General features: G+C 40.9%; 1 protein-coding gene across 1 annotated transcript; it reads right to left on the minus strand.

Annotated features, from left to right (window-relative positions):
* Positions 1 to 3,881: 3,881 nt before the first annotated feature.
* LOC118566373 (deleted in malignant brain tumors 1 protein-like) lies at positions 3,882 to 9,085 on the minus strand. Its single transcript, XM_036148256.1, has 6 exons — positions 9,036 to 9,085; positions 8,455 to 8,736; positions 7,145 to 7,457; positions 5,401 to 5,694; positions 4,600 to 4,881; positions 3,882 to 4,525 (listed from the first exon to the last, which is right to left on the minus strand). Exons 2-6 carry the CDS (start codon positions 8,473 to 8,475, stop codon positions 4,224 to 4,226), a joined length of 1,212 nt encoding a protein of 403 aa, XP_036004149.1. The 5' UTR covers positions 8,476 to 8,736; positions 9,036 to 9,085; the 3' UTR covers positions 3,882 to 4,223.
* Positions 9,086 to 13,549: the final 4,464 nt, after the last annotated feature.

A 13,549-nucleotide genomic window follows, 5' to 3' on the forward strand; every position in this document is an offset into this window, starting at 1 on the left:
TGGGATCTTTAGAATAAATAAGAATGTCGTCCAAGTAAACAAAAACGAACCTGCCAATCATATCCCTGAGGACCTCGTTCACAAGGTTCTGAAACACCGCCGGGGCATTAGTAAGACCAAAAGGCATAACTAAATATTCATAATGACCTGTGGGCGTGTTAAATGCTGTTTTCCACTCATCCCCCTCTCTGATGCAAACCAGATGGTACGCGTTTCTTAAGTCCAATTTAGTGAAAATCTTAGCCCCACTGATCTGATCAAAAGTTATGTTCATAAGAGGGATAGGATATCGGTTCTTGACTGAGATGTCGTTGAGTCCCCGGTAGTCAATACAGGGACGGAGTGAACCATCCTTCTTCCCAACAAAGAAAAACCCTGCGCCTGCAGGGGAGGAGGAGGGACGGATAATGCCCGCCCTGAGGGCGTCATCAATGTAACGCTGCATGGCTTCAGACTCAGGGGTGGACAGGGAGTAAAGGCGGCCCCTGGGGGGGGTGGTACCGGGTAACAAATCAATACAACAGTCAAAAGGACGGTGAGAAGGTAGGCTTGTGGCCTTTGCTTTATTGAAGACCTCTCTCAGGTCATGGTATTCGGAGGGAACCTTAGTCAGGTCAGGATAGACGTCCTCCGCGCTCTCTTCTGGTAGTGGGAGAGGTTGAGCCGAGTGAAGACAGGAGGCCGAACAGGTAGGAGCCCACCCGGTAACCTCTACCCTGCGCCAGTCAATGAGAGGATTATGCTTCTTAAGCCAAGTAGCACCAAGGACCACTGGTACCTGGGGGGGAATCAATAATCATAAAAGTGAGGCTCTCCCTGTGGTTACCTCCAATCAGCAGCTTAACCGGTTCAGTGATGAGGTGGGAATGGTTAAGTTTTTGGCCGTCCAGCACCAGGATGCTGCGGGGGAACGGGCCCGGAACGAGCCTGATGTTTAACTTCCTGGCCAGCCCCTCGTCCATGAACTCGGTATCTGCCCCCGAATCAACAAAAACAGACAGGTTATAAGACTTAGCAGCGACGTTGATGGTAGCGGGTAAACGGAGATCAGGGGAGACGAGAAACTTAGTACAGCTCAGTAGAGAACCTCCTCTTCTAGGTGAGCCTGCCCCTTTAATTGGGCAGTCACAGACTCGGTGTCCCTCTCCCCCGCAATATAAGCAGAGATTGCATCTGTACCTGCGGTCACGCTCCTCTGAGGACAATTTAGCCCTCCCCAGCTGCATGGGTTCGGGTTCCGTTGACCCCTGAGGATGTGATGGGGCTGCTGGACCAAGTGAGAACGACCATGAACGATGAGGGGGCGCAAAGCGGCGATCCCTTCGCCGTTCCACAAGACGGAGGTTGATTCGAGTTGCCAGGTCCTCCAGTTGCTGAAGGGTATTAGGATAATCCCGGATAGCAAGTTCATCCTTAACCCTCTCACTCAATCCCTCGAAGAAAACGTCCATCAGAGCTGGTTCGTTCCAAGGACTTTCAGCAGAAAGAAGATGAAACTCGATTATATAATCAGAGACTGACCTCTCCCCTTGCCGGAGAGCCAAAAGCCCCGTTGAGGATTCCCGACTGGGCAATAGTGGGCTGAAAACCCTGATGAGTTCCTGGGAGAAGGCATAATAAGAATGACATCGGGGAGAGTCGTTCTGCCACTTAGACGCTCCCCACAATCTTGCCTTTCCAGCCAACAGGGAGATTACATAGGCAACCCTTGAGCGATCTGTGGGAAAACTTGATGGCTGTAATTCAAACAAAATCTCACACTGAGTGAGAAAAGCCCTGCAATGTTCAGGATCGCCTCTAAAAACTCGGGCGGGGCGAGACGCGGCTCGGGAAGTGACGTCTCTGGGCGTGGCCCGGTGACGGAGGCGGAAGTTTGCGGAAGTGGCGGGTTCGGAGAAGCCGGGCTGCGTAGGTGGGCTAATATCTCCGCTACGCCTTCCTCCAGCTGAGAAATGGACCTCTCACTCTCAACACCGGACCGCCACTGATCATCTGAGGATGGATCCATGTCTAAGTGGCCAGATCGTTTCAGTAACGTGCGGGGAAAAACGGATCCAATTATCGACTCAGAACAGGTTAGTCTGTAACAATTAATAGGCTCTTTATTCAGGAGCTGAGTGTGCTGCGGTGACGCGTAGCTCACAAGCCGATAACTTCCTGCGGTAGAGACAGCGGGTTAGTGATCAGGATAGGAAGGGAAATGGTCGGGAGGGAGTGAAGCTGAATCACTAACCTGCTGAGAGCTGTAAGTCCGGCTGCAGGCTGTGTCTGCGGGGCGTAAGCCGTGGGGGCGGCAGCCGGGCTGATGGTCTTCTGGAACTCTCCTGGTGTGATCCAGAGACGGTCCAGGAATAATCACTTGTTCACCGGGTGCACACAATGTTTCAAAAAAAGGGGAAATCCAAAGGCAGGTCCAGGTCCAATCCAAGGTTCGATATCTTGCGGGCTCAGAGGTACAAAGGGAGAAGGCAGGCTCGGTAACTCAGACAGAATGGGGTTCAGGCTCACAGGTAGGCTTTCCAAGGTCAGACAAATCCAGGGTTCCAAAGACAGATCAGGGTCGGGAAACAGAACAGGCATGCAGAATCAAAAGGGCTTGAAAGTACTCGAGAGTTAGCTTGAGACGATCTGGCGCTGGTGGTTTGTTTGGCAGTGGTTTATAAGGAGGTGGAACCAGGTGAAAACGGTGAAGGTTGATTGCAGTTGGGGTGGAGCCGAGATAGGTGTACTGAGTGAAGAACAAACCAACCCCAGTGCCAGGATCATCACATCACCATGCAGCAGTACAATAACCCCAAACACCCAGTCACATCTACAGTGGAAAGGTTTTCATCAATTCATACTCGTGGCTTAGAATGTTCCAGTCAAAGTCTAAGTTCCATTGAAACTATGTGCTAAGAATTGAAAATAAATGTTTCCAGGTGCTCTCTGTCCAATCGGACAGAGCTTGATCCGTTTTGTAAATCAGAATGGACATAGATTTCAGTCTCTATGTGTGCAAAGCTGATGAAGAGACATAACCCAAAGGTCTTGCGTAATATAAATCTAATTATAATCCTTAATCACAGGAGCAGATGATTCTACAAAGTATTGTTTGTGTTATGAACTACATTGTGTTGGGCCATGCCATTAAGTCAAGTATACTTGTTTTTGCAGTGCACTGTACATTTATGCTCATCCATTTCTGCAAACTGTTCCTGGTTATTGACGAGTTGATAATGAAAGGAAGGTTATATAACGTTGCCACTTCAAACTTGTTAAGAATCAGTATCAAAGTCTACAACATTTTAAGAAACCAGGCTACATTGTTTATTAAAATTCACAACCATGCAATAACAAAATTAAATATATACTTATGGGGAACAATGGCAGTATAAAGGCAGAAATAAACACATGCTCAAAATCTAATAAAGGAAACAATCACCTTTCATCCAATAGAAGATCTGATAAAATACAATATAATAATACATAAAGACTTCAGAATTGCTTGGACAAAGTCATGAGAAACCCATGTGAAATTTACTCTGGAGACTTTTGGAACTCATTCTATTATTTATTTATTTGTTTGCAACTGTTATCTACCATAGTTGCAAAAAAAAATAATGGGTTTAGGGATTATTTTGTACAATAACGAAAAATAGCTTAAAGATTAATAATTTGGAGTAGTAGTCTCCACAGACCTCCAGTAGTGCTGTTCTGCAGCTTGAAATTCAACCCCAACCCACGTGTAGCAGTTAAAGGGATAGTTCATCTTTGTGTTGGGTGGTGTTTTTGGGTTGAGTGGAGAACCTATGCAGTGTCAGCATACTTCCTGGTCTCCGTTTGGAGAATCTGTAAGTAACTCCAACAGCTTGTTCAGTGTAGAGACAATGGAAGACCAGGTTTCATCCATCTAACAGAATGGTTACCTAAACCTTTTATAGAAGGTCAAGCAGGGGCCATTTTATGATTTTTTACATCTCGTCAATTTTGCAAAACACAGCTATTACATTTTCATTTACTTGCAGGATTTATTTAGCATCCGCCATGTCTGCTCTTAATTTGCAGCAGCACAAACAGTTATTTGATTACATAGAGTGACAATGTATGCATCAGTCACATACTAAATTGATTAGATTAGAATAGAATAGGATAGCTATCGATGAAATAGAAACAACCAGAGTAAACAGCAAATGTAATTAGATTGAGGAAGGGTCAGGTGGATTGCTAATCCAACATGCACTTTAGCCACCAGTAACAGAAATTGTGACAGTGTCACTTAGAGGGGAAATAAAGGTTTGATGATCCAGAGTTTTATTATAATAACACCTGTAATCTCCCACATGACTAGAATTGGCTTCAAGAAATCTGAAAGTAGAGGAGTTGGTACTTGATAGTTGGGTCTTATAGAATGATGCCGAGGTCTTCTCCATGGTGAATGATCCGCCTAAATATTGAGTCGAGATAGAACAAGTGATAGCGACAAGCTGGCCAAAGCCAACTGCACCTGCAGGATCCATGATGATGCTTGGCTTTGGAAGGATCACTGAAAAACAATGTGAAATGTTATTTATAAAGACACTTTGAATTAACTGTTCAAGCTAAATGAAGAATAATTACCAGTCAGATTCAGATGGGCTTGATCGCTAAAGTCGGTGCCAGAAATTGTACTTTGAAATTTGCACTGGTACACTCCCTCATCCTCAAAGCTGACTCGTTGAATATGTAAAGTAGCTGAGCTACTGCTTGAGTGCACAGTTTGGCTGAAAGGACCTGATGACTTTGTGAAGATGAATGATCCTCCTCCTATGTCCACACTGAACCAACAAGTAATGTTGACATCCTCACCCCACATAACCACACCCGTGGGCTCAATGGTGATGTTGGGCTTTGGGTAGTTCACTGAAAAATGACACAAACAGTATTTATTTGAGGCGGTCACACAGTGTCACCTTGGCATGGTAAATTAATATCATGACAGAGTGTCTAACTTCCGATTTGCCATCAGTTCTGTACAATTAGAAAAAATGTTGTACTGCATTTATTACAACTGTTAGACTCTCTTTTCAGCAAAAAGTCTACATATTGGTGTTAGGGTTCAATGATCGCTTTATTACACAATTGCTTTTGGATGTGACAGACCAAATAACGTTACTTTAAATCTTTTTCAAATTCTTTAATATACGGTGTATGTGTTTACAAATCATTCCAAGAATCATGGAGCAGTACAATCAAATAGGCGACAGGTTTTTCTGTTGCAAAACAACATTTGAATTCTTAAATTATTGTGAATGTCACAGACAGGAACTATGTACTTCTGGCCTTTAAGCCTCTAAAGCTGTTTCCAGTTCCTATTGGGAGATTTAATATTTGTTTAGCTATTAGGAAACATAAATGTTTTTACTAAAAATGGGTTCTTACCAGAACAGATGACACCAGCATCCTGACTATGATTACAGTGCTGAGCTCCAAATCCACTGTGCGAACACTCAGACAGATGCCTTTCGCTCCCTGTGCAGGTCACTTCATTGATTTGTCCAAATCCCTCTCCAAAGTGATGGATACTCCGTGATGTGCCGCATCCCAGCTGTCTACAGACCACTCTAGCCTCGTTTATGTTCCAGCTGTTATTGCAGATAGTTCCCCAAGATCCATTGTTGTAGATTTCAACTCGTCCAGAACATCTACTTGGTCCAACTAATCGGATCAGGCCAGCTATGAACAGTACAAGGCATTATTAAAAGAACCAACCTTAGGGAAATCCTACTCAAAGTAATTCAAAAAGACTGAAAATGCAATTAAAAACTGCTTTAATCCGGTTATGATTAAAACATTTGTTTTGTTTAGTTGGCTTTTTTGGTTGCTTTTTGTCATAACCCTTCCAAAATGTGAAGTAACTGAACTCTTTCTGAATGCAACGGATGTTTACTAGAAAATGTTTATCATGATGTTTAAAAAAAGTTTGTTTATCTGTTCACATCTCCTTGGTCACTTTTACAGGCAAAACTAATGTCTGTTATGTAACATCTCTTTTTATTTCTTCTGTTTGTTTTCAAAGTCTCTTGTTCTGGCACATTAGCAAAGTGTACTTGTCACAGTAAAACGTTAGCATTGGAGGAAGGCCTCTGTGTTTGTGGGAAAACTCCCACTTCAATGTGCAAGCCCACATATTTGCATGATATCAAATCCTCCTTTTTTTTCATATCACAACTATTCTCTCTTAACTTTAAATTGTAGTAATCTTTGTTAGCTTGTCATATTAACGTTGTTAATTTGTTTTGTAATATCTTGTATTTAATTTCTATAGATTTAGTTGGAAATCTCTCTATAACTTTTTTTTTTCTTACAAGATTTTAACAGTCCCTTGGTCATCCAGGGTTTTACAGTGGCATTTTTATTATTGCGACACTTTAATATCGGGCAGTTTTTATCCTAGAACATTTTATATAGTTAGAAAAGTGTTTCATTAGCCACATTCATATCCTTCACATATAACTTCACTCCAGTTTTCCTTTAACAGATCATTACAGAATTTCATTGTTTCTTCTGATCTGATTCTAAAATGCTTTACTTCCTGCCTAATTTTACTGTGATGTACTTTGAATATAGGTAAATAATAAATAATTCACTTATTAGGAATTCACTGTAGACAGCCTTTCCAGTTTCATTAGCAAAAATATCAATTAAAATTGCACTAGTGCCATTGATTGGTTGAGTAATGACTGGATACAAGCTTCTACCGGACATTGCATCTACAAAATCTGTATATATATATATATATATATATATATATATATATATATATATATATATATATATATATATATATATATATATATATTGCAGATGTATAGTGATGACATCAAAATTATGACTCAAAGTGTATAGAATTATGCATCAAACACTACATTGTGAAATGACTCAAAAAATCTAGTCTATTTTAGCGTTTTCAAAATAGTCCTTTGTTTTGATCATTGTCTGGGTCACTTTTGCCCTTCTCTCGAGATGCCAGAATAGGAACTTTTTTTGGGGGGGGGGGGGGAGGATAGAAGGAAGGGCTTGTGAGGGCTATGCACACACACATATATATATACATACATATGTATATATAGTTATATATTAATTTTGAATTAAAACTACAAAACAGCAATAACCATTTTTTTACCTGAACAGATCACACCAGCATCCTGATCATGGGTGCAGTTTTGTACCCAAATTCCTCTGTGCGAACAATCAGTCAGATGTGTTTCACTCCCCGTACAGGCCACATCATCAAGGAAGATGTTATCTGTCCCTTTTCCAAAGTAGGCTGAATGAGTGGCAGCCAGTGCTGTACCACAGCCCATCTGTCTGCAGACCACCTGAGCATCATTCAAGTCCCAGCCATCATCACATACAGTTTGCCATCCACTATGGTAGATTTCAACACGACCAGCACACCGAGATGGCCCAATTAATCGGACTGGATAACCTGCTGGCTTGATGAGATGGTGGGCAAAGTATAAAAAAGTTTACAGTGGAGCAGAGAGTCAGCTAAAAGTGATTATGTTAGACCCAGATAGTAATCATTAACCATTAGGTGTACATGCATTCTCGAGAACAAACATAAGATATACAGAAGAAAGTAGATGTTTACAAACAGCTAATCTGACATAATTTCACACAATGTTCCCTAATTTAGGCGGGTCAAGGTTACAAAAATTATTTATATTTACTAAATTCTAGAAGAAACTTTCTTGATTCATACAATTCATACATTTATAAAAAAAATGTATTGCTCTTGGTAGAATTGCCTATTTAACTGAACTACTTGGGTTAATTGTTTGGGGCACAGCTAACGAGATTCTAACAATAGTTTGCAAGAATTTTGACCCATTCTTCCTGACAGATCATTTCAGCTCTGCCCACAAATTTTCTGTGGGACTGAGGTCAGTGAAATGGGCTCTACAAAACTGTGGCCTTTCTGTCCTTATGCCTCTTTGCAACTATATAGGCGGTGTACCTAGTGCCATTGTCCATCTTGAAAACACATTTTCACCATACTTCATAATTGGGATGATGTTCTCACCTTTGCATGTTTCCCCATTTTATTCTCCAAACACAATAGAGGTCCATATAGCCATAAATATTTAAAATTAAGTTTCATCAGATCACAAGAAATAACTTTTTAAAAAATAAAGGTCATGATGAAGGTGACATTCTAAGAAAACTGAACCCAAGGAGGAACCAGACCAGTGGAGGTCAGCAGTCCTCTTCTTGATAGAAATAATTTTGTTAATTCTAATTGACCTAAAACAGGAAATGTTTAGTCTAATTTTATGACAGTGAGGAAAAAGACAAGCATGTGTGTCTTTTTGTACAGTATATGTATATTTGCTTACAACTGAACATCCATAATAACCATGATGAAATGAATCACAGAATATGAAAAGTAAAACAAAACAGCAAAAAAAAAAAAAAAAAACGTTACTATACCTGAACAAGCAACATGAACATAATTTCCAGAGTGGTATGTCCAAGGATTGCTGTGCTGACATTCGTTTAGAGAAACTTCACTTCCTGAACAGCTCACACCATCCAGCAAGTCGGAGCTATAGGGATAATAACTGGTCGATGATGCTGGACCACAGCCCCTCTGTCTGCAGACCACATTTGCAGCATTCATGTTAAAGCCATTAGAGCTGACAAATCTCCATCCCCGATCATGGTAAATTCTAACATGTCCACTGCATGACTGAAATGGATCGATTTGATGAACTTCCGTTACATAAGAGAAAGACAAAAAAGAAGCATTTGCTGTCTTTGCAACTTTACAACGGTGTGTATGTGAGTGGCATTAACAGCAAGGTGGAAATAGCTATATCAGCTCCCTAAATGACTGAATCAGCATAACCAGGGGGATCACTGCATTCGCTGCTATTGTTAGTACAGCTAAACTCATATCTTTCCTTTTTTAAAGGATTGGCCCAATTTCAACCAAAATGCTTGTCAGTCCTTCATTTCTGTGAAAGAAAGCAATGTAATACCTGAAACATTAGATTTCCAAACACACTTACACAAACAAGTGACACCCACATCCTCACTATGATTGCAGTTGTTTGAGCCAAATCCACTGTGTGAACACTGAGAAAGAGAATCTTCATTTCCTGAACAGCCCACATTATTCAGCCAGATTTCTCCTGTGCCTTCACCAAAGTAGGCGGATGCATGAACAGCTGATTGTCGACCACAACCTAACTGTTTGCAGACCACCTCGGCATCATTGTTGTCAAAGGAATCATCACAGACTGTTCCCCAGACACCGTTGTGATATATTTCCACTCTTCCAGAGCAAAACCAGTCTGAGCCTGCCAATCTGATGTTTTCTGTAGAAAGTAAAGCAATCATTTCAAACACAAGTATTACACAAATCAGAGCTACAAATATTGGAGAAGTGGTCCGACCTGCAGCAGCTGAAGATAAGCACAGGAAAAAAGAAGCTGCAGTGGAGAGAAAGAAAAACGTTTGGTTACATGGACAAAAAACAGTGAGGCATCAACCTTCATCACAGTTTTGAAAACATAAAAAAATAGACTGTAAAAATGTCCCTGCTAAATACAGGACATACAGTATGTTGACCATGCTTTTGGTGTATCTGATTGGTGTATCTGATATAGATATAGATATTTTCTGGCTACAGTTCAGTTAAGCCGATTGTGTGAAATGTTGCCTCCTTTGTTTTGATGAACATTCTCTTACTTGCTTTTGAAAATGTCAGCATTTATTTTGTAGACAACATGTAGACATTAAAATATTTGAATTAGAACCAGAACTATTTTTGCTCACCTGAAATCAATCCAAATACCTGGTAGAACATCTTTGCTGCCTAAGGAGTTGTTCGCGTATTGACGAATTTATGCAAACAGAGCAAGGCAGGAAACATGCACAGGAGAGGGTGGGGGAATGGGGGGGGGGGTCCTTGTACAGGACTGTTTCCTGGTCAGTATTTAAATGAACAAAGTTGTGCTTATCAAGGAAAATCTGAAACACATACATGAACATGTAAATATGACTTGATAATGGTGTGTTTGTGTTGGTTTTCTTCCTCATATTCAAATATCACTTTTTTCCCATGAACATACGTCTATTTACAACAAAGAACGGCTATGACTAGTTGAGACATCCAGTTTGTTCCTAATGGGTTAAAAATTATGGAAAAACACTGACACTATTGCATAGTTTTGCTTTCTTATAAGGGAAAGCATCAAACTCTTGGAACAATTAGTCACCTATCATTGAAACTCCAGTTTATTGATTGCTGGAGCAATCAATAAACGCCACTTTCCTTGTTCGTTATATTTGTTCACCCCACATTTATCTGATACATTATTTTACATTATAAATATGTTTTCCATACTTGGGGAGCTTTTGACAGGCTGGCTAGTATTTTTGGGAACCAATTACTTGCTAAATCAACAGGGAACTAATCTTAGTTTACCAATGCTAACACAAGCGCACAGACAAAACAGATAAAAAAAACTGCTTTTCTCCTTGTTATGTGACAGCAAGCCAGCTATACCAAACAACACATCAACTTGAGTCTGTGAGAGTAGCTATTTTAGAGGTCCCATTTTTTCCAGAACAAAGTTATTTTAAGTTAATTTAAATGTATTTTTAAGTTTGCCTCTTAATCTGAGATAAAGCCCTATCATAAAAAGCAACTGGTACACAGTGTCTCAACATCCCAAACCTATAAACATTTAGTCACATTAAAGCTACAAATATTAACGAGGGATTTTATGCAATAGATCAACACAAGGTAGAGCAGAAAATTAAAGTGGAAATTAATTGATGTGCGGTTTTTGATTTATTTTAAATAAATAATGCTTTGCAGGAACTACCTTCACCGTTGCCTTTTAGCCCTGTTTGTAAGAGCTTTGCACATACAGTGTATACATGGGAAAGATCTCCTCATTCTTCTTTCCAAAATGGTTCAAGTGCCATCAAGAGCTGTCCTACATGTTTTAGATGCTCCAAACAGCCGAAGGGGAGAATTCCGTCCTCAGCATTTCATCAAGCTCCACAGAGGTCTCATAAGAAATAATTTATTTCGATTTAGGTGTGTTGAATCAGGACGGCACCTAAAAAATGAAAGTGAAACTCTTGTCTAGATTTTCTTACATATAGTGTGAAATATTTCAGATCGTTATTTCTTGTGACTTTGATGATTAGGGATTACAGATAATGAAAACAGCAAATTAAGTGTTTGTAAAAATTCTACATATTGGAAACTCATGGCATCACACCCTAATGAGGTAATTAACTCAAAACATCTGCAGAGGTTTTCTGAGCCTCTACAGTGGGGCAAAAAAGTATTTAGTCTGTAACTGATTGTGCAAGTTTTCCTGCCCAGAAAGATGAGCGAGTTCTGTAATTTTCATCATAGGTACACTTCATCTACGATAGACAAAATGAGAAAAGAACATCCAGGAAATCACATTTTAGGATTTTTAAAGAATTAATTGGTACATTATGGTGGAAAATAAGCATTTGGTCACCCACAAACAAGCAACATGTCTGGCCCTCACAGACCTGTAACTCATCTGTACTCAACTCATTACCTGTATCGATGACTCCTGTTTGAACTCTAGCTGTATAAAAGAAACTTGTCCACACATCATCAAACAGTCCCTCTCCAAATTCAACCACGGCCGAAGACCAAAGAGCTGTTCAAGGACCTGAACAGCTCCAGCTCTTGTAGACCTGCACCAGGCTGGGAAGAGTGAATCTACAATAGACAAGCAGGTTGGTGTGAGTAAATCAACTGTGTGAGCAATTGGAAGAAAATGGAAGACATACAAGAAGATTGATAATCTCCCTCGATATGGGGCCCCACGTGAAATCTCATCCTGGATCAAAACGATCATGAGAACGGTGAGCAAAAAAAACTACAGAGAGGAACCTGATGAATGACCTGCAGAGAGCTGGGACCAAAGTAACAAAGGCTACCATGAGTAACACCCTATGCCAAGAGGGACTCAAATCCTGCTGCAGTGCCAGGCGTGTCCCCTGCTTAAGCCAGTAGAGGTCGAGGTCTGTCTGAAGTTTGCTAGAGAGCATATGGATGATCCAGAAGATTGGGAGAATATCATGTGGTCAGATGAAACCAAAATAGAACGTTTTGGCACAGACTCAATTTATTGTGTTTGGGAGAAGAATGCTGAGTTGCATCCCAAGGACACAATACCTGTTGTGAAGCAAACATGATTTGGGGCTGTTTTTCTGCAAAGGGGACAGAACAATTGATCCGTGTTAAGGGAAGAATGAAGGGGTGTGTGTGTGTTGTGAGATTTTAAGCCAAGGCCTCCTTCTGTCAGTGAGAGCATTGAAGATGGAATATGGCTGGGTCCTCCAGCATGACAATGATCCCAAACACAATGCTCAGGTTGTGGCACCGTAAAAACTCTTGCAAGGTCCTGGAGTGGCCTACCCAGTCTCGAGACCTCAACCCCATAGAGAATAAAGCCCATGTTGTCTGACTGAATACTTTTTGCCCCACTGTACTTTGTCTCAGTCTGGATCGGTAGGATACACAATCATGGTGAAGACTGCTGACTGGACAGCTGTCCAGTAGACATTATTTAATACCCTCCACAAAAAGGGTAAGCCACAAAAAGTTGTTGCAAAAGAAGCTGGTTCTTCACAGGGTTGTATCCAAACATTCATAGAAAGTTGAGTGGAGAAAGAGAAAGGCAACAAGGTAGCTATCAAACCAGTCTGGGCTTCCATTACAACTCAGCAGAACCACAGGCTGATTGGCTCCGTTGATGTAGTAATTCATGCACAAGGAGCCTCAACCAAGTATTGAATAAAAAAATCCACACACTCTTCAAAAGCTTCACATAATGCTTTCTCTATTGATCTTTTATGACTGGCTAAATTTTGAGCTTCATGATGTGTAAGCCATGATCTTGAAAATTACAAGAAGGCTTGAAATACACTGCTCAGTAAAATAACACATCCTAGATTTGAATGAATGAATTATTACATACTTTGTTCTTTACATAGTTGAATGTGCCGACAACAAAGTCAAAAATTATCGATGGATATCAACTTTAATAACCCATGGAGGTCTAGATTTGGAGCCACATTCAAAATTAAAGTGGAAAAAAAAACACTACAGGCAGATCTAGCTTTGATGTGCTTTCATCTGTGAAAGACCTCCATGGTGTTGTCTGGGAAATACCAAATCTCCTGCACGTTTGACCAGACGCATGCACATTTATGGCCTGCTGGAGGTCATTTTTCAGAGCTCTGGCAGTGCTCCTCCTGTTCCTCCTTGCACAAAAGCAGAGGTAGCAGTTCTGCTGCAGGGTTGATGCGTTCCTACCGCATCCTGTTCCTCTCCTGATGTACCGGCCCGTCTCCTGGTTGCGCCTCCATGCTCTGAACATTACACTGACAGACACAGCAAACCTTCTCGTCACAGCTCACATTGATGTGCCAACCTGGATGAGCTGCACTAACTGAGCCACTTGTAGCATGAGATGAAGTCTACAACCCACACAGCTAGAGTGAAAGCACCACCAGC

The sequence above is a fragment of the Fundulus heteroclitus genome, chromosome 16, assembly GCF_011125445.2.
Source record: "Fundulus heteroclitus isolate FHET01 chromosome 16, MU-UCD_Fhet_4.1, whole genome shotgun sequence".
Lineage (NCBI taxonomy): Eukaryota > Metazoa > Chordata > Actinopteri > Cyprinodontiformes > Fundulidae > Fundulus > Fundulus heteroclitus.

Coding starts and splice junctions, on each gene's coding strand:
- LOC118566373 (XM_036148256.1), bottom strand. CDS start 8,475: ATGTTCATGTTGCTTGTTCAG. Junction 7,458..8,454: donor TGTTCATGTTGCTTGTTCAG/GTATAGTAACGT, acceptor CATCTCATCAAG/CCAGCAGGTTATCCAGTCCG. Junction 4,526..4,599: donor AGCCCATCTGAATCTGACTG/GTAATTATTCTT, acceptor ATTGTTTTTCAG/TGATCCTTCCAAAGCCAAGC.